The 24,788-nt window shown below is 45.1% G+C and overlaps 1 protein-coding gene across 6 annotated transcripts in view; it reads left to right on the top strand.

Annotated features, from left to right (window-relative positions):
- The window catches only part of CECR2 (CECR2 histone acetyl-lysine reader), a 142,304-nt gene extending 119,424 nt beyond the window's left edge, over positions 1-22,880 (top strand). For 3 of the 6 annotated variants that reach the window (XM_051850086.3, XM_051850090.3, XM_089304426.1), the window contains 11 exons: positions 3,102-3,255; positions 4,983-5,112; positions 6,066-6,103; positions 6,188-6,279; positions 6,456-6,582; positions 7,877-8,265; positions 9,148-9,276; positions 9,464-10,310; positions 13,483-14,905; positions 17,010-17,115; positions 18,259-22,880. In XM_051850086.3, the coding sequence (XP_051706046.2) occupies positions 3,102-3,255; positions 4,983-5,112; positions 6,066-6,103; positions 6,188-6,279; positions 6,456-6,582; positions 7,877-8,265; positions 9,148-9,276; positions 9,464-10,310; positions 13,483-14,905; positions 17,010-17,115; positions 18,259-18,264 (3,441 nt within the window). In that variant the 3' untranslated portion in view covers positions 18,265-22,880. The remainder of the gene's footprint in view (positions 1-3,101; positions 3,256-4,982; positions 5,113-6,065; positions 6,104-6,187; positions 6,280-6,455; positions 6,583-7,876; positions 8,266-9,147; positions 9,277-9,463; positions 10,311-13,482; positions 14,906-17,009; positions 17,116-18,258) is intronic. The other 3 variants (XM_051850088.3, XM_051850087.3, XM_089304425.1) reach the window with 3 other exon arrangements.
- The last annotated feature ends 1,908 nt before the right edge of the window (positions 22,881-24,788 follow it).

Here is a 24,788-nt window from a genome sequence, read left to right as displayed (position 1 = left end):
GGGATTCCAACCAGTACCTATATGGGATGCTGGCATTGCACGCAACGGCTTTACCCACTGGCACAGTGCTGCCCCTAGACCCCATTTCTGTATGCTCAGTTTTGCCTCTCAGTTTTTTCTAACATACAGAAACCACTGATTTTCTTGGAATGAAATAATTCCTTCTGATGAAAGGCTTATTTTTCCTGTTATCTCCTCCTTTAACATGCTACCTCATGTTAATCATTTGATGTCTGATGGTGTTTTCTAGGAGTTACTGGACAACTGAAAGTAGCAGTGCTTTTGTGTTACTTGGGGTTGTTAACTGTCATTCCATCATTTATTCTCGCTGGGTAATGGTATTGCTGAAAGGTTGGAATAAGTGGGGGCTGGTGCTGTGGCGCAGTAAGTTAATCCTCCGCCTGCGGCGCTGGCATCTCATATGGGTATCGGTTCTAGTCCCGGCTGCTCCTCTTCCAATCCAGCTCTCTGCTGTGGCTTGGGAAAGCAGTAGAAGATGGCCCAAATCCTTTGCCCCTGCACCCATGTGGAAGACCTCGAAGAAGCTCCTGGCTCCTGGCTTCGGATCAGCCCAGCTCTGCCCCTTGCAGCCATTTGGGGAGTGAAAAAGTGGAAGAAAGACCTTTCTCTTTTTTGTCTCTCCCTCTCACTGTCTGTAACTCTACTTCTCAAATTAAAAACAAAGAAAGGTTGGAAATAGTAAGGACCTGGTAGATCTGGTGAGAAGGGATGGTTGTCAGTGAAATATAGGGAAGGTGCTTCGCTTAGATGCAGTCTTCCCAAGAATTCTCCTTGCCGAATCTCAGTGGTTTGCCCATTTCAGAATCATCATCTCCCGTGTTTAAACTGCCTGCTCTGCTTACAGAATAGTGAAGATTCTGGGAAATGTGAATTCTTACCTGTTCTCCTGAGGCTCCTCATGAGTACCATGTTATGTGTACAGTTATTTTTTTATTTTTATCTTTACTATTCCAGATTTTTTACCTTGTAAATGCCTTCAAAGTGAGGCTCATAGTGAAGGGTAAAAATTAGAAAAAATTCTACCAGCTAGACAAAGTCACCTGAAATTCAGGGGCGAATGAGAATCTGTACTTGTTTTAAGAACCATAAAGAATACATATAAAATTTTAATCGAAGCTGTTTCGTCTGATGGCAACTTGTGTGTAAATGGCAGAATGCACTCATCTCTCTGCTGCCTGTCATCGAGACCATAGCATAAAACAACTGCCACAGTACACAACCTTTATGTAACATAGCAGAACATTGGGTCTTCTTGCTAAAAAGATTAAAAAGAAAACTTCGTGGGGCCGGTGCCATGGCACAGAATACTAATCCTCTGCCGGCATCCCATATGGGCACCAGTTCTAGTCCCAGCTACTTCTCTTCCAAGTCCTTGGGCCCCTGCACCCATGTGGGAGACCCGGAAGAAACTCCTGGCTTCTGGCTTCGGATCTGAGCAGCTCCGGCCATTGCGGCCATCTGGGGAGTGAACCAACAGAAGGAAGACCTTTCTGTCTCTCCCTCTCACTATCTGTAATTCTACCTCTCAAATAAATAAATAAAAATTAAAAAAAAAAAAACACTTCACATTCCTGATTATGAGGTAATTAGTATATTGTACATTATTTTATGCAGACTAAGCGTTCATTCTCTGTACGTTAATAGCTGATTCATTGTTCTGGCTCTCTACAACTTAGAGGTTGCAGGTTGCAGTTGTTACCTATTCAAAAACCGTGTGTTTTACAAGTTCTGGCTTTCAGGGTCTCTATTGCAGGTAGTAGTTATTGCCTGTTTAATAACAATGTGTTTTAAAAGTTTTGGCTTTCAGGGCCAGCATTGTGGCATAGCCAGTAAAGCCACTGCCTGCATCCCATATGGGTGCTGGTTCAGGTACCAGCTGCTGTACCTCCAGTCCATTATCTCCCTGCTAATGGCCTGGGAAAAGCAACAGAATATGGCCCTACTGTTTGGGCTCTGCCCTGGCGGTTGCAGCTACTTGGAGAATGAACCAGCAGTGGAAGACCTGTCTTTCCCTCTCCCTGTAACTCTTTCAAATAACTAAACCTTTAAAAATGTTCTGGCTTTTGTAACAGGACAGAATTTAAGGGAAGGTATTTAAACAATTTCAGTGTCCTTGCATTATAGAGTGTTTTAGCACAATTTTGTTTTTTAAGGTGGATTTATTTATTAGAAAGGCAGAGTTACAGAAATTGAGAGAGAGATTGTCCATCTGCTGATTCACTCCCCAAATGGCCACAAATACCAGGGCTGGGCCAGGCTAAATCCCATCCAGAGGTGGCAGGGGTCTAAGCACTTTGGGCATCTTCTGCTACCTTCCCAGGTTCATTAGCAGGGAGCTGAATCAGAAGTGGAGCAGATGGTACTTGAACAGTGCCTGTATGGATGCCAGCATTGTAGGCGGTGTCTTAACCTGCTGTGCCACAATGCCGACCCCTTAGCACCAGTTTTATTGGAAAATATGATGAATGATGGTTCTGTTTTCCTTGTGATCTGTTAGATTACTTAGGCAGTTAACTTTCAGTGGCTACCTAGAACTCTGTTTGAGTTGAAAAAAGTCTGAGAGCAGGTATAATGGCACCTCTTGGAATGCCCACATCTCATGTTGGAGTGTTGGTTTGAACCCTGGCTATTCCATTTCTAATCCAGCTCCCTGCTGATGTACTTAGGAAGTAGCAGATGATGACTTAAATGCTTGGGTTCCTGACTTCTGGGTCCAGCCTTGCCCAGCACCAGCTGCTGTAGCCCTTTGTGTAGTTAACCTGGAAATGGAAATGTAGTTAACATGGAAATGGAAGACTGTGTGTGTGTGTGTGTGTGTGTGTGTGTGTTTCTGCCTTTCAAATAAATAAATATTTTTTAAAAACTTAAAGTTTGAAAGTCATATACATTAATTGATATTTTGTTAGTGTTCTTGTGTGTATATAAATCTGTATATATTTTGTACTGATTATACTTGTATTTATGATATAAATTCCCTAGTTTCTATTACCTGTCTGATACTTATTGAATATTAACTTGAAGCAAAGAACTGTTGTTGCATTGTTGTATCCTGGCTTGACATACTCACTGGTTCCTCCCAGGAGACTCCTGTGCTTACTAGAATAGAAAAACAAAAACGAAAAGAGGAGGAAGAAGAACGTCAAATTCTTCTAGCAGTGCAGAAGAAGGAACAGGAACAGATGTTAAAAGAAGAGAGGAAACGTGAGTTGGAGGAAAAGGTCAAGGCAGTGGAAGGTATGTGGGCATTTGTGCTGTCTGGAGGGGTGCATGTTGTGCAGGAAGAAATCTGCAGCCAGATCCCAGTCAAGCTAGGGTCCTTCATTTACGGATGGTACTGTCGGCAATTCTTATTGAAGTATCTTGTGATTGTGTTCTGTCATGTTTCTTCCAAGCTCAATGAATCTATTTCTGTGGAAGCACTTGCATTTATCATTCTGCGTGTACCTTCTGATCTCTGCTGTGCCTCACACGTGGAGCAAAAAAAAAAAAAAAAAAAAAAGATATTGATGACAACTGATTTCAGATGTAACTTTGAACACAAGTGAGATATGCTTAAGAAAAGTCTCATAGTTTAAAGCACACCATTCCCAGTCTAGAATATTACCATTAGTATTACAAAGATAAACTAGTTTTCTCAGACCTAGGTCCAGGTAGATTTTGGTCTTGGACTTTGGTGTAAGGAGATCTTATCTAACTTTCTTTTTCTTTTTTTCTCTCTCTCCTCTCTTTCTGTTTTTCTTTCTTTTCTAGATTTATTTATTTTTATTATTTGAAAGGCTGAGTTATGGTTGGAGAGACAGAGATCATACATCCACTGGTTCACTCCCCAAATGGCCACAAGGGCTGATCCAAAACCAGGAAGCCAGGAGCTTCTTTAAGGTCTCCTCCATGAGTGTAGGGACCCAAGTACTCGAGCCATTTCCAGGCACACTATCCGGGAGTTGGATTAGAAGTAGAGCATCCAGAACGGGAACCAGTGCCCATGTGGGATGCTTTACCCACTACCCCACACTGTTGGCCCCAGGTTTGACTTTTTTAATACAGTGTTTCAGTGAAAAATTCAGGAAATGGAAATAAAAGACTCTGGCCTTAAATCATTTTTTTCTTTCTATTCCTAAGTTGCACTTCTATTACGTAACCATCTCTTCATTCATTCACAGTTCCTTAGTGCACAGACTGATTTAGCCTGTTATTTTATGTGGAACATGTAAGAGCCTGTCTATGTTCTGTTTTCAGTGTTAGATTTAAATTCCTCAAGGCAATAACTATTGCTTTTATTTCTGTATATGTTTCAAATGAAATTATATCTCTTTTAAAGATTTATTTATTTATTTGAAATGAAGAGTTACAGAGAGGCAGAAAGAGAATCTTCCTTCCGTTGGTTCACTCCCCAGATGGCTGCAATGGCTGGAGCTATGTTGATTGGAAGCTAGGAGCCAGGAGCTTCTTCCTGGTCTCCCATTCTGGTGCAGGTGCCTAAGGACTTGGGCCATCTTCTACTGTTTTCCCAGGCCATAGCAGAGAGCTAGATCAGAAGTGGAGCAGCCAGGACTAGAACCGGCGCCCATATGGAATGCTGGCACTGCAGGCGGCAGCTTAACCTGCTGTGCCGCAGCGCCGGCTACGGCTCTGACTCCTCCGACTAATCATTTTTGAACACTGATTCTGTGCAAGGCTCTGTACTGGGTCTATGGTAAAGAACAAATTAATTTCTTCCTTTCCTGGAGTTTACATTTTAATGGTGCATAAACAAATATTATTGAATTATAGATAACAGTGAGAGGTATAAATAAAGTAGACATACCAATAAGAACAACAAAATTGAAGTGACATTTAGATAACATTTCATGAAAGACTTCTGTGAAGATGTCAATGTCTAAAGGAGGAAGAGTGTTGTATAGGCAGACAGAGTAGCAAATGGAGAGGCTTACTTGTACCGTGGCATTTTGTGTTCATTACAGATCGAGCTAAGAGAAGAAAGCTCAGGGAAGAAAGGGCATGGCTGCTGGCTCAAGGGAAGGAGCTCCCCCCTGAACTTTCCCATCTGGACCCCAACTCGCCCATGAGAGAAGAGAAAAGGACCAAGGACCTGTGAGTATTCAATAACCACAATAACAGCACTAGTACTGCGATACAATCCTCTGTGGAAGGTAATAGTGTCATCCCTTAAGGTTGAGAAAAGAGGAAGTGACAGGTGCAGGCATCACTCACAGCTGACTATAGAGCTCTTTACCACGCATGCACAGACACAAAGCGAGTGGGACCCTTTCCTTTCCCTTTTACATTCTTGCTTCCTGTTCTTCAGAAGCACAAGTGGTATTTATACACAAAGCTCTTATTGTTTCTCCCAATTCTTTAATGAAATTTTACACACTCCCTGTGAAGTTGCCAGGTACTGGTTTTTTGTTGTTGTTTGTTTTTTTTTTTTAAAGATTGATTTATTTATTTGAAAGAGTTAAACAGAGAGAGGATAGGCAGAGAGAGAGAGAGAGAGGTCTTCCATCTCCTGGTTCATTCCCCAACTGGCTGCAGTGGCCAGAGCTGCCCCAGCCTGCAGCCAGGAGCTTCTCCCGGGTCTCCCACGTGGGTGCAGAGGCCCAAGGACTTGGGCCATCTTCTGCTTTCCCAGGCCATAGCAGAGAGATTGGAAGTGGAGCAGCCGGGTCTCGAACCAGTGGCCATATTGGATGCTGGCACTGCAGGTGGCGGCTTTACCCACTATGCCACAGCGCTGGACCCAGCATTGTGTCTTTATGCTTCTTGCTGAAAATCAGGAAACAAATATTGAGTATTCATGAGCTCATTCTATTGTATGCTTTTGTGGGTTTTCAGATCACTAAAATATTCATTATAACTAATGTTAAGTTGTAGATCATCTAGGCCGGCCTCATCATGTTTATAGATGAGGAAAAATATATTCCCACATTTGCATCATTTTCATGTTGTTTTCATGGGTGTTAACCAGTTTGTTAAGAATGTTTGAAATCTTACTGTATCTGAAGAGAATTAGAATTAGTAATAATTTTTCATTTTATGATTTACAGCTTTGAGCTGGATGATGATTTCACTGCCATGTATAAAGGTTAGTTCCCATTATCAGCTATTCTGTTTGACAGATGTATTCCTGTGTGACAGTGTTAATCAAATTCTCTTCTTTGCCTCTTAGTTCTAGATGTGGTAAAGGCTCACAAGGATTCCTGGCCCTTTTTGGAACCTGTGGATGAATCTTATGCCCCTAACTATTATCAGATTATTAAGGTAGAGGCTATCTTTGAAATTATACTTACTAGAGCTTATCTTTCTTGGGTTTTATTGTTTGTTTTTGTTTTGTTTTGCTAGGTATAGACCAGAGTCTTGAACAACTCAAGTGATGTTTCCTGTGACATCTTTTGTCTAGCATATTTCAATTAAAGACTTCACGTGTCCTATTTTAGGTTCCCATGGATATTTCAAGTATGGAGAAGAAATTAAATGGAGGTTTATACTGTACCAAGGAGGAGTTTGTAAATGACATGAAGACCATGTTTAGGAATTGTCGAAAATATAATGGGGAAAGCAGTGGTAAGCTGAGAAGGGTTTGTGCTACATATGTATCTATTGTTATAATTGGGAGTCAAATACCTTCTCTCACAAAAACATGCTACTGATCCGACTTGTCTTTAGAACTCTAGTTAGAATGTGTATTAGATGTCAACCATTTTCACCATATGTACCAGGAACCTTCAGTCCCACAGAATACAAGAGTATATTTAGAGGCAGCCTGGGCTCAGGTTCTTTTTCACCCTAGAGACTCTTTTGGGTCTGGATTGTGGTGGGCCTCTTGAACGGACAGCTGACCCAGGACAGGGCCTAGATGAAGCTGATAGAAATCATCCCAAAAAGTCAGCATAGTACATTTTTTTTTTAAAGATTTATTTATTTGAAAGAGTTACACAGAGAGAGGAGAGGCAGAGAGGCAGAGAGAGAGAGAGAGGGAGAGGTCTTCCTTCCCATGGTTCACTCCCCAATCAGCTGCATTGGCCGGAGCTACGTTAATCCGAAGCCAGGAGCCAGGAGCTTTCTTCCAGGTCTCCCATGTGCGTGCAGGGGCCCGAGGACTTGGGCCATTTTCTACTGCTTTCCCAGGCCATAGCAGAGAGCCAGATTGGAAGTGGAGCAGCCGGGTCTCAAACAGGCGCCCATATGGGATGCCAGTGCGTCAGGCCAGGACACTAACCCACTGCACCACAGGGCTGGCCCCATGCATAGTCCTTTCTAATACCACAGTATATTTGAATGTCCCAAGGTACTGAAGTTTTGGGACATTTATCATTGAACTAAAAATATCTTAATTTATAAAATGAAAATTTAGTGATAGTATTTCTGCATTTAGCCTTAAAGGATTCAATGTTCGCTGGTGTGAGGTAATGCTGCAGTCACTTCCAGCGATATAGCCTTCGGTCCTCTCATGCACAGAACTGTGTCTCCCTCTTGTGTCAAGCAGAGTTTACCCCAGTTGCATTTTTTTCTTTCTTTGATTTTTTACTTATTTTCATTTTTTATTTGAACAGCAGAGAGAAACACACCCGTGTGCACACACGCATGCACACACACAGATCTTCTATTCACTAGTTCACTCTCCAAATCCCCACAACAACTGGGGCTGGGCCAGACCAAAGCTAGAAGCCAGAAACTCCATCTGGGTCTCCTTCTCGGGTTCTTCATCTTTTGCCTCCCAGGCATTCTGATGTAGGATGCAGGCGCCCAAATGTCAGCTTAACTCCCATACCCTTAGTGGCATCTTTTATTGTGTATTAGTAGGAGAATTGTCTTTTAGATAATATGCTCAAAAGTCAATCCTTGTGTCTTCCTATAGAGTATACCAAGATGTCTGATAATTTAGAGAGGTGCTTCCATCGGGCGATGATGAAACATTTTCCTGGTGAAGATGGAGACACAGATGAAGAATTTTGGATTAGAGAGGATGAAAAGCGAGAGAAGAGACGGAATCGGGGTGCACGAAGTGGTGGGAGCCATGTTTGGACCCGCTCCCGGGACTCAGAAGGGTCTAGCAGGAAACAGCAGCCTGTGGAAAATGGGGGCAAGTCATTGCCGCCTACACGCCGGGCCCCATCTTCTGGGGACGATCAGAGCAGCAGTTCCACACAGCCACCTCGAGAGGTTGGCACTTCCAATGGCCGTGGTTTTTCTCAACCTCTGCATTGTGCTGGGACACCCAGCCCGGCACCACTTTTAAACCAGATGGTGAGGAATGTCTAAAATTCTTTTGTGCTTTCTCCTAGCTGGGGAAGTAAAGACTATTCAATAGGCTTTTTCTCCAAAACAATTTTATGTATTATTTCTTTTCCCTCTTGGTCCTTTCTCTTAATTATTTAAATCATGTGTTCTCAATATGGGCAGACTGAAATTAAAAGTTTATTCTCTTTGTATATGAAGCATAGATACACATATAGTACATACAATGTACAGCTTGTCTGATGTATTAAAATTGCACAGTAGGATGCAACTTAGAGAAAAAGTGTCAAAAAAGGTTTGGTGGTGATGGTGTTGGCGATGGAGCAATAGCAGAGAGATCTGAGATGCTGATTTAATCTTGATTCCCTGGAGAATGAAGTTCCTTCTTTATTTTTTTGATTAATTAATTTATTTGAGAGGCAGAGTTAGAGAGGGAGAGATAGAGAGGTCTTTCATCCATTGGCTCACCCCAAATGGCTGCAATGGCTGAAGCTGGGCCGATCTGAAGCCAGGAGCCGGGAGCTACTTCCAGGTTTCCCATATGGGTGCAGGAGCCCAGGCAGTTTAGCCATTTTCCGCTGCTTTCCCAGGCACATTAACAGGGGGCTGGATGGAAAGTGGGGCGGCCGGGACTCAAATTGTTACCCGTATGGGATGCCAGTGCTGCAGGCGAAGGCTTAACCTACTATGCCACAGCGCCGGCCCCTCTTGAGTTCTTTAGGGGCCAGTCCCAGATTCCAGTGAGCTCTGCGTCAGTTGTCTTCCTTCTCCTGTCACTGTATTCCCAGTGGTTGGCATCTGTGTAGTTCTAGCAGAGAATCTTAAGAGAATCCCTGACTATTTACCAAATGTCTTTTTCCCCCCTTTCTTGCTTTACTCAATCCCTTGCAGAGGCCAGCAGTCCCAGGAACATTTGGCCCACTTCGAGGATTGGATCCTACCAATGTATATGGCACCTCTAGAGTCCCAGAACCACATCCTGGGGAACCTGTCCAACAGCATCAGCCTTTTGCCATGCAGGTAAGGGATCCACTTAGAAGAGGAAGGCATGAAGGGGCCTTCAGGTATATTTCAGATATACAGTCTCTTCCTAAATTGAATTCATTGCCTCCTGTCCTGAAGAATCTGTCCCTGTAGATTAAGCACACTGTAAGTTCTCTCTCATTCTGTGATTCTGGTTAACTCTCCTGTCTTGTCTTGTTGGCAGCATCCAGTTGGAATTAACAACCACCGAGGACCCAGGCTCGGTGCACCTGAAGAGAAGCAAATGTGTGGGGGACTAACACACCTTTCTAACATGGGATCACCTCCTGGATCCTTGCAGCTCGGACAGATGAGTGGTCCCAGTCAAGATGGAAACTTGTATGCCTCAGCTCAGTTCCAACCAGGATTTATTCCTCCCAGGCATGGTGGGGCTCCAGCACGACCTCCGGACTTTTCTGAAAGCCCAGAGATTCCTGCCAGCCATATTTATCGATCCTACAAGTACATGAATCGAGTACACTCTGCTGTTTGGAATGGGAACCATGGTGCTACAAACCCAGGACCCTTGGGGCCAGATGAAAAGGTCCACTTGGGGCCAGGACCCTCTCAGCAGCCTCGTACTCTTAGTCACATGATGGAGTCCCGTGTAATGAGACCCCCTGTTCCCCCAAACCAGTGGACAGAACAATCAAGCTTTCTACCTCATGGAGTTCCGTCTTCAGGGTATATGCGACCGCCCTGTAAGTCTGCTGGACATCGCTTACACCCGCCTCCAGCCCCACCGCCAGGCTCTCTGTTTGGAGCTCCCTCACAGGCTCTGCGGGGCGTGCAAGGAGGGGACTCCATGATGGACAGTCCTGAGATGATCGCCATGCAACAGCTCTCCTCCCGTGTCTGCCCGCCAGGTGTGCCTTACCACCCCCGCCAATCCACTCCCCCCAACTTACCTGGCCCCTTTCCACAGGTAGCTCACTCCGTATCCTTAAGTATGTCCACTCCCAAGCCTGCCTTGGCCAATCCTGGGAGGACACAGGATAACAGCGAAGCCCAGGAGCCTGAGAATGGCCAAGGTAATTTACATTGTCAATTTTATCTGACTTTTGGCTCCGTAAGGTGTTCAGACCAAGTAAAAACTGGCTTCCAGCCTTTTTTTTCTTGAACCACTCAGTTTTGGACTAATCATAATGCTAATTTTGGTTTGAAGGTCCCATGTTGTTGTGTCTCTGAGACTTTTACCTATTAACTCAGAGCAAGCCTTTGAGATTGTCATTCTTAGCATCCTTGTCTTTGTAGCTGGAAAATCCAAGGTACAGAAATATCAGATTATTTGTTAATAAGTAGTAGAGGTGAGATTTGAATCCATACTTACTAGATCAAGCATCTCTGCTCTTAACCACTATATCATATATTGCTTTTAAAAGTAATTATGAAATAAGTTTTCATTTTTTTTTTAAAAGATTTTATTTATTTGAGAAGCAGAGTTGTAGACCAAGGGAGAGACAGAAAGAGGTCTTTCATCCATCTGCTGTGTTCACTCTTCAAATGGCAGCAATGGATGGAGCTGGGCTAATCCTAAGCCAGGAGCCAGGAGCTTCTTCTTGGTTTTCCACGTGGGTGCAGGGGCCCAAGGACTTGGGCCACGTTTCATTGCTTTTCCAGGCCATAGCAGAGAGCTGAATCTGAAGTGGAACAGCCAGGACTCCAACTGGTACTCATATGGGATGCCGGCACCGCAAGCAGAGGCTTAACCTACCACGCCACAGCACCATCCCCAGTTCCAGTTTCTAATGTTTAACAAAATCTGTTTCCTTGCTTCCATTCCTTGGATATATACTGTAAAGGCCCCCCCCCCCTTTTTTTTTTTGAAGATTTTTTTTTTTTGAAAGTCAGTTACAGAGAAAAGGAGAGGCAGAGAGAGAGGACTTGGGCCATCTTCTGCTGCTTTCCTATGCCACAACAGAGAGCTAGATTGGAAATGGATCAGCCAGGACTTGAACCGGCACCCATATGGGATGCTGGCACTGCAGGTGGCAGCTTTACCGACTGTGGCACAGTGCCGGCCCCGGTGCCTTTTAAGGGAGTAAATTGGAGGAGATAAATGAATTCTTTGTTAATGCTAGGATGATGTTTAGTATATACCATATGTAATTTTCTTCAGTACATAGGTAGAAAGAAGATGGAGACACTTGAACTTTTTTTTTTTTTTATTTTTTTTTTATTTTATTTATTTGAAAGAGTTAGAGAGGTAGAGACAGAGAGAAATCTTCCTCCTACTGGTTCACTCCCCAAATGGCCACAATGGCTAGAGCCAAGACATTCTGGAGCCTGGAGCTTCTTCTGGGTCTCCCACGTAGGTGCAGGAGTCCAAGGACTTGGGCCATCCTCTACTACTTTCCTAGGCACATCAGCTTGGAGCTGGATTGGAAGTGGAGCAGCTGGAACTAGATAGAACCAGCGCCTATATCAGATGCCGACTTTACAGGCCAGGGCTTTATTTAACCTGGTGCTACAGGACGCTGGGCCCTGTTTGTTGTTGTTGTTGTTTTAAAGATTTTATTTGAAAGGCAGAGCTAATGAAGGGAGGGAAGAGAGAGGAGAGATCTTCCATCCATTGGTTCACTCCCCAAATGGCTGTATTGCCAGGACTGGGCCAGGCTGAAACCAATTTTCCTATGTGGGTAGCAGGGACCTAAGCTCTCGGTCCATTTTCTTATGCCTTCTCAGGCACATCAGCAGGGAACTGGATTGAAAGTGGAACAGCTGGGACCCGAACCAGCAGTCATGGGATGCCAGCATCACACATGGTGGCTTAACCCACTGCATCCCTTGGCCTTTTATAATGATGAAGATTCTACAGAAACTTGAGGGTAGGCTTAGAACTCAGACTTGGCATTTGGTGTTTCTCTTTGGGAGAGACCTGCTCCGTCAACACCAGCTCTACCTGAATTTTCTAATGCTGGTTTCAAATGATGTATAGAATTTAGAGCATCTGAAGAGTCCCATTAGTGAAACCTTGGATAAGTCTGATAAGTCTGTTTTCCAGTTGTTGAGTTTTCTTTTGATTGAAAAATGGAAAGTATGGTTCTTAACGTTCCTTGTACAGTTTGTGCTTTTGCCCTTTAAAGGCACTTCAGTTCACAGATAGTCTGAGGTATAGTAGTTCTTTAGAAGGTGTTATTTTAATCTTATCTTTTAAGGTCTATTCCAGATAACACCCAGACAACTCTGCCCTTCTGGAAATACTATAAATAGAAAGATGATTTTGGTGTATGTAGATAAACCGTGTATATGACTGATAGAGCAGCAAGTTAGAGAACCTGAGATGGTAATCAAGTATCAGAGTCTAGTAAATTAATTAGATTGTGTTTATTAAAGTTGAGAGTTTTGTTGTAGGCATCTTGTTTTCAGGACATCCAAAAAAAATATATTTGTTCACTTAACAAATATTGATTCTCTGTTTTGTGTAAGTACCAAGAGTACAGTGAGGGGGAAACTTCCCTGTGGAGCTTCTTTTCTTTTATGAAAACTTACTTGTTTATGTATTTGACAGGCAGAGAGAAAGGGAGACCTTCCAGTTGCTGACTCAGCCTGGGCAGGGCTGCAGCAGAGCCAGGAGTCTGGAGCTCATTCCAGGTCTCCCACATGGCTGACAGGAATCCAGCTACCTGAGCCATCACCGCTGCCTCCCAGGGTCTGCAGTAAGCTGGAGTCAGGAGCTGCAGCTCGGTATTGAAGCTGTGTGCTCTGACACGGGATACTGGCATCTTAACCTCTAAGCCAAATGCCTGCCCCTGAAGTTTATATTCTGATGGGGTGAATGAAAATCAGGCATATGTCCTTTCTGAGTGCCCGCTGGACCCTGGTCCTTCTCAGTGTGTCAATTTTCAGAGCTTTTCAGCCAGGCCAGCAGTCCTAATAATAGTCCTACCCTCCTGCTGGGTTTCACATGCATGTGCCTAGAGTCCCTGAACCAGGAATCTGATTGGGACAACACTGGAAAGGAGAAGCAAAGAACATTTCTGCCTTTTGGCAGACCTTAGAAATAGCTCTAGAGGTGCTAAATTTTGCTACCAGGTCTGTGAAAGGAAATCTGCATGGGCCACAACATTGTGGCCCCTACAAGGTCTCTATAGTTAGCTAAGGCTTAAATCACGACACATGCACCCCAGCCTCGTGCCTGCGTGTCCTGGACTTTTCATTACCATATCCAGTAATATTGTTTATTTTCCAATTTTTTTGCAGCAGAGCCTGTGCCAGGGCTGGACGAGAAACCAGCAAGTGTCGGTGCTTCAGAGGGCATGTACCTCACTCCACTACCTCACCCCACGCCTCCCCAGCAGGCCAGCTGCCCCAGGCAGGGCTCACCACAGGAAAGGGACACAGAGGGCCCAGAGCTCAAAAGTGACTCCTCCGACTCTGCAGACAACTGCAAATCAACAAAGGGCAAGAACACCTGGCCTGCTGATAGCAGCTACAGCCACCCAGCTGCCCAGGGGTGTATGAGAGACCTCTCCACTGTGGCAGACCGAGGAGCCCTCCCGGAAAATGGAGTCATGGGTGAAGTGTCTCCTTGTGGATCTGAAGGGAAGGGCCTTGGTGGCAGTGGGTCTGAAAAGCCCCCCTGCCCCAGAGGCAAAACAGTGCAGGAGACCATGCCGTGTTCGGGACAAAATGCAACTACGCCTCCCAACACAGACACCAGTCTGATGGCTGGCACTGTGAGCCAGTTTTCTCCCCTGTATGTGCCTGGCTTGGAATACCCCAATTCAGGTACCCCTTACCACATCAGCCCAGGCCTGCAAGGTTTGGGCCCTGTGATGGCAGGGAAAACCTCAGCGTCACATCCTCAGCATTTCCCCCCTGGGGGCTTTCAGTCTAACAGTCCTCATTCTGGAGTCTTTCCCCGGTACCGTGCCCCCCATGGCATGCGGTACTCCTACCAGCCGCCGCCTCAGCCTGCCTACCATCACTACCAGCGAACTCCTTACTACGTCTGTCCGCAGGGCTTCTCTGACTGGCAGAGACCTCTCCATCCCCAGGGAAGCCCAGGTGGCCCCCCAGCCAGTCAGCCTCCCCCAGCCCGGTCCCTCTTCTCAGATAAGAATGTCATGGCTAATTTGCAAGGCTGTGAGACATTAAATACTGCCTTAACTTCCCCAACTCAAATGGATGCAGCAGCTGCTAAAGTTGTCCCAACTGACGGGCAGAATCTTGGTCCAGAGGAAGAAAAGTTGGATGAATCAATGGAAAGGCCAGAGAGTCCCAAAGAATTTTTAGACCTGGACAACCACAATGCAGCTACCAAGCGACAGAATTCTTTGTCAACCGGCGAATATCTCTATGGAACTCCCCCTCCGCCTTTGAGTTCAGGGATGGGTTTTGGTTCCTCAGCTTTCCCACCGCATGGTGTGATGCTACCGACAGGGCCTCCCTATACACCTCAGCGCCCAGCCAGTCACTTCCAGCCCAGGGCATACTCTTCCCCTGTGGCTGCTCACCCACCTCACCATCCTGTGGCTTCCCAACCCAATGGCCTCTCTCAGGAGACCCCTCTCTATCGCTGCCAGGAAGAGGGCCTGGGTCACTTTCAAGCTGTAATGATGGAACAAATTGGCACTGGGAGTGGAATAAGAGGACCTTTCCAGGAAATGTATAGACCATCAGGGTAAGACTGGGGTTTTTTTTTTTTTGGCGGTGGGGATGGGGGTTTTGATTTGTAAGAATATCTCTTAGGAATTAAGATAAGCTTTTCTTTTGTTTATTTGAAGATTTATTTATTTGAATGGTAGAGTTAGAGAGGGAGACAGAGATACCTTCCACCTGCTGGCTCATTTTCTCAAATGGCCACAATTGTTGGGGCCAAGTCAAGCCGAAGCCAGGAGCCTGGAACTCCAACTAGGTCTTCCACGCAGGTGCAGGGGCCCAAGGACTTGGTCTGTCTTCCAGTGCCTTCCCAGGCACATCAGCAGGGAGCTGGAATTGAAGTGGAGCAACCAGGATTTCAACTGGCATCCATATGGGATGCTGGCATTGTAGGTAGCAGCTTACCCTGGTATGCCATGATGCTGGCCCTAAGATAAGCTTTTGTGAATTGGTGCTGTGGGGGCTTAGTGGAAACATACTAGACTTAGAGTCCAGTGTTGTCTTTGCCAGTTTTTTCCTTCATGAAAATGAATTGACATTAGTTTGATTTTGAAGCCCATAGTTTGAGAGCCATAGACAGAGGCTGTGAGCCTTGCCGCTGAGTTCAGACACCCTCAGCACAGTAAAACAGGCTTGCTCTAAGTGGTAGGAGAGAGCCTGTGTAATATTGAAGTTTTACTCCATATCTTTGATTTCTTTCCCTGACACTAAATGAGAAGATTAGATTTATCCAAAAATAGAGCAAGTCAAATACCATCCTCGTAAGACTTCTAGTACTTGGTGAAGTGATCTGCCATCGTATGTTTTAAAATAGTGGACCAGCAGATGGGAGGTCTGTGTGGTTGTGTGTGTGTGCATGTGCATGCCTTTCAAATAAATCTTTTTTTTTTTTTTTAAAGTTTATTTGAAAGGCAGAGAGAGAAGGAGAGAAAGAGACTCTTCATCTTCTGGTTCATTCCCTAAGTAGCCACAACAGTTGGGGCTGGGCCAGGCCGAAACCAGGAGCCTCCTCTGGGTCTGCCAAGTGGATGCAGGGGCCCAAGGACTTAGGCCATCCTCTAATGCCTTCCTAGGCGTAATAGCAGGGAGCTGAATCTGAAGTGGAGCAGACAGGATTTGAACTGGCACCCATATAGGATGCTGGCACTGCAGGCAGAAGCTTAACCTTTTACAACACCACACTGGCCCTAAATAAATAAATACATCTTAAAAGTAAATTAAGTGGGGCCAGCGCTGTGGCCTGAAGTGCCAGCATCCCAGGTGGGTGTTAGTTTGAGACCCGGAAGAAGCTCCTGGCTCCTGACTTCGGATCGGCGTAGCTTTGGCCATAGTGGCCATTTGGGGGGGTGAACCAATGGAAGGAAGACCTTTCTCTCTGTCTCTGTCTCTCATTAACTCTAGCTGTCAAAAAAAAAAAAAAAAAAAGGCCTAATCATAGAACCAGTTGTGTTCACCAGAATATCAGCATGCCGCTCCCCAGTGCCACCTTGTCGACTTCTTGTCAAACTCTTTCCCTTAACACAGCTACATGTCTCTAAATACCCCATGTATGTCCTTCCCTTGCCTTTTCCCCTAAACCACTGGAAATTAAGTCACAGGAATATCATGACCCCTAAATACTTTAGTGTGTATCTCCTTTACAAATGAGGATACCATCTACGGCACAATCAAGAATTATCACCACAACCATGAAAAATAGTATTAGTGGTGTCTAATAGTCCTTATTTCAGTCCCTCTGGTTGTCACTAGAATGTCTTAGAGCTTGCTTTGTTTTGTTTTGCTTTGTTTCTAATCTAGGCTCATGTATTTGCATTTATTGATTGTTTAGTCTCTTCATTCATAATAATCTTCTTATCTTTGTTTTGTGTTGTTCTCCAAAGAGTCCAGGCCAGTGCTACTGCAGATTCTGGATTCATCTCACTGTTTCCCCTTGTTTAGACAAACACTTTAGTCAAGAACAAATGTAGGTGCTGTGTGTGCTTCCTGTTGTATCTTACCAGGAGACATATAAGGACAGTGGTGATTCCAGCAGTGATCACCTGGATAAGAAAGGCAGTGTATGTATCGCCTTTGAAATTAATGTATGTCTGCATAAGTTTGTAACTCTTCCTTTCTTCTGACTGTAGGATGCAAATGCATCCAGTCCAGTCTCAGTCCTCATTCCCAAAGGCCCCAGCACCATCACAGGAAGAGCTACCACCACACAAGCCCCCAACACTTCCTCTGGATCAGGTAAGAAAGAGTTGTCAGAAATCAGAGCTGCTCTTACTCCTCCAGGAGATAGGAGACGGATGGGACTGGTGTGTCTTATGTGAAATGCTTGGGACCAGCAGTGTTTCAAATTTCAGAGTTTCTCAGATATGACAATTTGTTTTATATTTTATGTATATGAAAGGTAGAGAGAAAGAACACCCCATCTGCTTGTTCAGTCTCCACATGCCCACAACAACTAGGACTGGGCCACTCTAAAGCCAGGTGCCAGGAACTCATCCATGTCTTCCATGTGTGTGCCAGAACCCCAAATGAGCCATCTCTTGGTGCCTCTCACGGTGCACATTATTAGGAAGCTAGAGTCTGGAGCAGAGCTGAGATTCAAATCCAGGCAACATTTAAACCACCGTGCCAGATACTCTGCTGTGGGATATTTGCAGACTTTACTGTTTGTCTATCCCTAATTCAAAACTTTTTGAGCATCATCGCAGTACACAAAATTTCACTTCCAGTTTCACTCTTGTGAAACTTTGCTGCTACTCTGAGAATATGAAAATATATTTTATGATGTCCTGTCAGTACAGGAACTTTTCCTCAAAAGTGCTTCATGTACTTCAGGCAACTAGGTAAGATGAACCACTAAGGCCCTGTGCTTCGAGTTGCCTTGGTGCTGGGAAAGATCAGTTATAGAGGCCTTGGAAGTAGCTTCTCTACTGTTTCCACATGCTCCTTGTTCCTTTTTGTAAATGGTAACCAGCTGTTTGAGTACTTAATTTTTTCTAGTCTCTTCACGATCCCTTATTTGTTGTCATCCTTCCTCAGTGCTCACCTGAGAGACAAGGCAGTCGGGTTTTAGGGTAAAAGCAGCTCCTCGGGGCTGCTTCTCTGCCAGGTGCTGTGCTCAGGGCTTCTGCATACAGTGTCTCACCTCCCTCTCCCAGGCCTCTGTGAGGGATGGTCTGCAGCAGCATTGCCAGTTCCTAGTGCACAAGGTGTCGCACAGCTGCTAAGCCCTGAGGGGGGCTGGGATCTGAGCTGAGGGAGGTCCACAGACAAACTGGTTATTTAGAGCAGTGTATGTAGCTCTTGGGCTTATTTAATTTTTTTAAACAACACATTGTTTAATTTTGTTTAAAATGCCTTTGTTTTGTTTGTTTCTCTCAGAGCTAGTCCCAGGAGGAACTGACCCCCAAGCATATGGAAAGCTGCACTGAATGTGGAGAATCTGGGGGAATGAGTCTTGCCCGTCTCTGTTCCTGTCAGCCTGCACCACCCTTTTGCAGTGAATTGCTTCATGCCATCAGGAACTGGAGCCATTCCCCAGACCCTGGAAAGCACACTCATTAGAGACTAGCACAGCCTGCAGGGTTGCCTGCAGAGCTGGTGTACACAATAAGGAAGAACTGATGCTGGCTTTTCCACATCCTGAGACTCTTGTTCAGGGAAAAATCACTTTAAACTTGGGGGAGGGGCTTGTGTAAGAGTGGAGTGGTGCTTTTAAACATTCATGAGCAGCTAAACTCAGGTATCTATTTGGGGAAGGGACTACTCGTAGTATTAATGTTTTTCGAGCTGGGTCCAGTTTACAGAATTTTCATGTTGCCTTTTAAAATAATTTCTGTTGGAGGTGAATGTATTGTACATAAAGTGGGAGGGGGGTGGGATTGGAAGAAATGGGAATCCTGACCGTGGGGGGCACACAGCACTGGAGTGGTCTTTACCTGTTTACAATCATGTCAGCTGGAGAATAGGATAGGAAAGGTCTCATCTTGCACATCACTGTGTTTCCTTAGACAGCCAGTCTTTCATTTGCAAAAGGCCATCTCTCCAACCAGCTCAACAGACTGTAGTTCCATCTGTCCCCCAGCTGGGTGCGTTCTCACTTGGGAGGCTGTGTGCTTTCAGGTGGCCTGCCAGATGCTTCCCACCAGGTAGTTTTAACAGAGATCAGGAACCGGATCACTAGAGCATTTCACTTCTTAGAAGACAGAATGACGTCCTTCACAGTCCCGTCGAGGCTGTGACACCAGGCTTTCTGCACCAGCCACATGTTGTGGATGTGACTACTCAGGTTTGTGTATGTTAGCATCAATAAAGAAATTGCACAGGTTTGAATAGGAAAATTATTCTATAGACTTACAGTTTGAATTTAGAAATATTTCATTATATATAGTTTTTATTCATTTTAAGTGAATCATAGTAAAAACCAGTTGTGGTGATTTAAAATAGCTATCAAGAACAGTTTGTGGAAATCATTTGTTGTATCTGTGATAGGAGACATTTTTACAGTATTACTTTATTACAGTTTCAGAACTGAATTAACACTGGATTCTCCCTGTGTAGCATCCTGTATTTGATTTTAGCCGAGATGATGTCACCAAAGTTAGGACCCACATTTAAACTTTTGAATATCCAACTAAGAAGGCAAAGAAACTGAGGGAAATGTTCTAAAATTACAGATCTTTGTGAAGAACAGCATATTTTTAAGCATGCTCGTGGGGTTGTAGAAATGCCTCCATAAAATGTTGTGTACCCTAGTTTCTTAAATTTAGCTGTGGGAAGGGGCAGTAGATGCCTTCCCTCCAGTTCCAGCATCTCTGATGGAATGTAGAAGTTTCATGCGTACAGTCTGCTTGTCAGTAACTGCGGAAACGGTCAGAGACAACCCCGCTACAGAGGTGGATCCCACAGCACCATCTCCACTATGATGGAGGCACCTAGCAGTGAGTGGATATTTTTTAACCTTGTGCTGGTGCTGAGGGCTCAGGCACAGGTAAGGGTAGGGAACACAGATGCCTATGAGGTATGATGAACAAAAATGGGAATTTTACTCTGAGATTTTCATGCTGAATTTGGTGTTTGTGAGTGAATTGAGTTTGGAGGCTGTGTTCTCATTTGATCAGAATTCTTGTTAGACACCTTTCGTGGGCATGATCCGATTTAGAAGAGTAAAGAGATCAGATAGGCATCTGTATGCCCTTGATCTTGGGTAAGCTAACAGGGTCAAAGCAGTTGACTACTTCAGTTTCTATGTTTGTGCATAAGCAGGGAGGAGGGGGAAATCTTGGGACCAGCTACAGCTGGTCTGGCGCATTTGGCCACGTAAGCCCTTGTCTTTCTGCATTGAAGCTGGCTTGAATGAGAGCCCTCTTGACTTCGGTAAAGTAACCATAGGGCCTCTCCCCATGGTGCTAAAATGATAGGGGTCACTTTAAAAAATAACCATGTGGGTGGGATTGGGCTGGGTTCACCCTTTCCTTCTGCCCTCCTGGTGTTTGAGCAGTCGTATGCACACTGCTCCAGAGAACCCTTGCTCCTTGTCTCTCCCAGCCCCTCCCCCACCACCCTATCACTGTCCCTAGCAGATGCTGTAAACAGTGTAGGGGGAAAATCTGCAAATTCCTTTATCTTTTATTTCCATTTGTTAACATGAGAAAATACTAAGGATGAGCAATAGGAAACTGAACTACTGTATTACATTTTAACACTGTGAACAAGAGCGACAGCAGAGACCAGCATGGCTGAGTCCTCTGTGGGGTTTGGTCATGCATTGCAGGTCCTAGTGCTTCATCCCTTGTCTTCTGTGTCCTGAGCCTTTACTGGTCTGCCGAAAGCTGTCAGGAGCTGCTGGACTGCAGGAACACACATGACCCAAAGCTGCTGTGAGCCTCCGATTGGCTCACCCCCTGGCCTAGCCTTTTCTCTCAGCTTGCTTCCTCTTGCAGCACTTCTTATTTCCAAGTGTCTTAAAGCAAAAGCAAATGCATTTGGCCATCTTCTCCACTAGGGAAATGATGGTCATGTGATATGCTTAGAAAGTAGCATATAAGAGTGTCCTGAAATGGCTTGCTCTCAGGCTGGAAAGACATCTTAGGCTGGAGGTCGCTGTCCCCTTGTCCCTGCGTCTGGCTCTCAGTGTTCCCCAGGAGGAGATAACGGGACCCAGGGATGATGAAAAACACTCACACCTGTTTAACATTGGTTAGGGTTGTTAATAAGTTAGATCCTTTCTCTGAGGCCCAGCGAAATAAAAGATCCACAAGGGGAAAGTAGAGCCCTTTGGAAGAGTTCTGGTTTTCATGTTTACCTCCTCAGAATCTGTTTATTTAAAAAGTAAGAGGAGCTGTTGGCTTTTTTTTCTTTTTAAATGCTGGATGGATGAATGTGAAGACTAAAGTTTCAGGATGCTTAATGTAAGTTTCCAACCCACCTCTTAAAGTTAAGCCCCCCTCCCCATTTCTTTGTTAAACAGGTTGGTTTAGTTCTTGTGGTAGTGCATGTCTGCTGCTGTTAACGGTACTTTCATTCTTGCTGAACCCTAGTCAGACTGCTCTCAAAAGGCATAGTTTTTCATGATCATGTTTATTTTTTACATTTTGTTAAAACCTTAAGACCTGCAATTTGTACCCTTGAGTTCAAACATTAGCTTTAAATGCTAATATATTTTAGCCTGCCCCCGTGAAAGTGCTTCTTGAGACTAGCCACTTGGTGCTGTTATGCCATGACATTTATCTGCTTTGTTGTTGTTATTTCTACTAATTCCTACTGGCATCAAAGAGTTTATACTCCCAAACACACACAATTCCAGTGCTATAGTCACCACAGCTGTCAGAAACAAGCGTTCAGTCCACACCACTTCTTGGACTTTTTCTTTACATGGGAGTTCAAATCTATAAATAATACACTGCTCTTAGGATCTAAATTGAAATGTCCCAAGAATGCTTAATTGGCAGTCCCAAGCAAAGGACAGTTCCATAATGTCTGAATCCTAACGTGGCTTCAGAGAGCCTCAGTTTGAAAGAAATGAAAGGCTTAGGGTTTTCTATGTTATTGCCCCTTTTGTGTTTATCCCCCTTGGCCAGATTCTTCATTATCTGCCACGTGGGAATCTGTTCCGTGGATTAGAGAGTTGGACCGTGCTGAGTCCTGGCAGACAGCTCTTAGGAGAACAGCACCTCAGTGAGGACACTAGGAGCTCACATCACTCTTGGGAACCCCAGTGTGCTGGAGACTTGGTGAAACGGGGCTCCTTTTCTCTCTTTCGATGGGTTGGACTCTACTGTCTCAGCCTTAGGACCCTGAGCTTTGCTTGCTTCCCCTTTGGGAAAGTGGAATTGGAGTAAACACTGCTATCTCCCTTCTCTCAGATTACGCTGTGATACAGGCTGAGTGTTGGTCCCTCCCTCTGCTAGACAGAAGTTGAGCAAGATGTCCCTGTGCTTAGCTTGAACTCTGCTGTTTTCCCTAGACTCTTTCTCTGGAGGTTTAACTCTTGTAGAAATGCCTGCTAACCATATGGTTGTCCTGCATGTTTTGAAAGGGTGGATAGGGTGGGAGCTGGGGTGCGGATATATCAGCGTAAGTGACTGGAATGCTGGTCCCCACGCGTGGACTGTGTGGCCCTTCCTTTCTCTTTCCCTCTCTGGGGCTCAGGGACCTCACTCTCCTGCCTTGCCGCAGCTCCTGAGAGCCCAGGGCGTCTCCATCAGCCCCAGGCACACCGTGTCAGGGAGTCTGCTCCTGCTGCGAAAGCAGAGCCGTGTGAACATTCCCGGCCAGTCTGGAAGGGGGAATGCTATTTATTTTTATAGTGTGTATATTTTGTCGTGGTCTGCTGATTTCCTGTTTCACTGAGAGCGACACTTACCTCAATAGTTAGTTCAATATTGTGTGTTGGATAATTTTTTAAGAGAACTTTTTAAAAAGCTTTTTGATCGTTGGAGGTCTGTAGATTTATTTCCATATGAACTGGTTATTTTGTATAAAGTACATTCTTAAAATAGCAAGGCTCTGGTGTGTGTGTCCTTTTGTCGTCAGGGCAAACCCAGACTCCTGTCTGTACAAAGGTTTTTGAAGTAGATGATGCCATCACCTAAGAAGTGGGATGATTCTGATTCATCAAGAATGCATGAAGACGGAGCCACTGCACCCGGTGCCGCTGATGGTAGTTCCTGCTGTGTGGAGAAGGTCAAAACAATTAACAAAGCTGACCCCAGTAATGCTACAGAAAGTCAAGGACAGATTGTCCTATCAACACCACCCACCCCACCCGTGGCACGTCGCTAGTACAGGTCTCTGCCTTCAAAATGCTACACACCTGTGATGCACTGATTTTTGCCTTTCTCCAGTGTCTGGGGTGGACGAGGGGCAAGTAACGAGCCCAGTTGGCCATGGGGGATCAGTGCAACTGCTCTCGCCTGGAGCCATCTGAATTTCAGGTGGTTAGAGGTGGTGGCTTCCAGCCTAAGGAAGCAGGTACTGTCTCATACCTGCCTGAATTAAGAATTATCTTTTAACGGGAAGAGAGCAGTGAGAAGATACCAAGTAGCCACATTTGTATCAGCTGTAGTGTTTTGTTTGTTTGTTTGTTTGTTTGTTTTTAAGATTTATTTATTTATTTGAAAGTAAAGAGAAATTTTCTATCCACTGGGTCACAATGGCCAGCAACAGCCGGAGCTGGACAGAACGGAAGCCTGAAGCCTGAAGCTTCTTCCAGGTCTCCCCTGCTGGTGTGGGGTTTCAAGGATTTGGCCATCTTCTGCTTTTCTAGGCATGTTAGCAGGGAGCTGGATTGGAACTGTAGCAGCCAGGACTCAAACCAGTGCCCACATGAGACGCTGGCACTGCAGGCAGCGGCTTTACCCATTACACTACAGTGCAGAGCTGTTAGTTGTATTCTTAAGACACCAAAACCCCTGACCTGTTTTATCCTGAAAGAATTGGCCTCCTAAGAAATCCTCATGGCAGGAGAAATCAACCATGAAATTTTTACAAGGTTATAGGTTACCCAGGCTTATCACTATTTTTCTTAAGATTTCATGTATTTGGCCGGTGCCGTGGCTCACTAGGCTAATCCTTCTGCAGCGCCGGCACCCCAGGTTCTAGTCCCTGTTGGGGCACCGGGTACTAGTCCTGGTTGCTCCTCTTCCAGTCCAGCTCCCTGCTGTGGCCCGGGAGGGCAGTGGAGGATGGCCTAAGTGCTTGGGTCCCTGCACCCACATGGGAGACCAGGAGGAAGTACCCGGTTCCTGGCTTCGGATCAGCACAGCTCCAGCCGTAGCGGCCATTAGGGGAGTGAACCAACGGAAGGAAGTCCTTTCTTTCTGTCTCTCACTGTCTACAACTCTGTCTCTCTCACTGTCTAACTCTGCCTGGCAAAAGTAAATACATACATACATACATATTTTATGTATGTATTTATTTGATTTTATGTATTAATTTATTTGATCGGCAGAATTAGGGAGAAAGAGAATCGTCCTCCATCTGCTGGCTCACTTCCCAAATGGCCACAACAGCCAAAGCTGGGCCTGTCCGAAGCCAAGAGCCAGGATGTTCATCCGGGTCTCTGACGTGGATGCAGGGACCCAAGCACCTGGGCCATAGCAGAGAGCTGGATCGGAAGAGGAGCAGCCAGGACACGAACTGGCACCCATATGGGGTGCCAGCACTGCAGATGGCGGCTTTACCTGGTACACCACAGTGCCAGCCTCTAGGCTTGCCACCTCTAGAGCAGTGATGGATTGTTCCCTTTTCATCTCTATTTGGTGTCAGATTGCCCCCATTGGTTTACTGCTGTTACTGGCTAATATGGGGCATTTTTGAGACCTTCAAACTGTGTTCACAGTCCAGTCATTCTCCCATCAAAAGCCTTTCTCCTTAAAATATCTTCTCTCAAGTACATTTCTCTAGCTTAG

This window comes from Oryctolagus cuniculus, chromosome 9 (genome assembly GCF_051225735.1).
Source record: "Oryctolagus cuniculus isolate XC-2025 breed Fujian yellow rabbit chromosome 9, ASM5122573v1, whole genome shotgun sequence".
NCBI classification, from domain to species: Eukaryota; Metazoa; Chordata; class Mammalia; order Lagomorpha; family Leporidae; genus Oryctolagus; species Oryctolagus cuniculus.
This window is presented reverse-complemented; position numbering and strand designations above follow the sequence as displayed.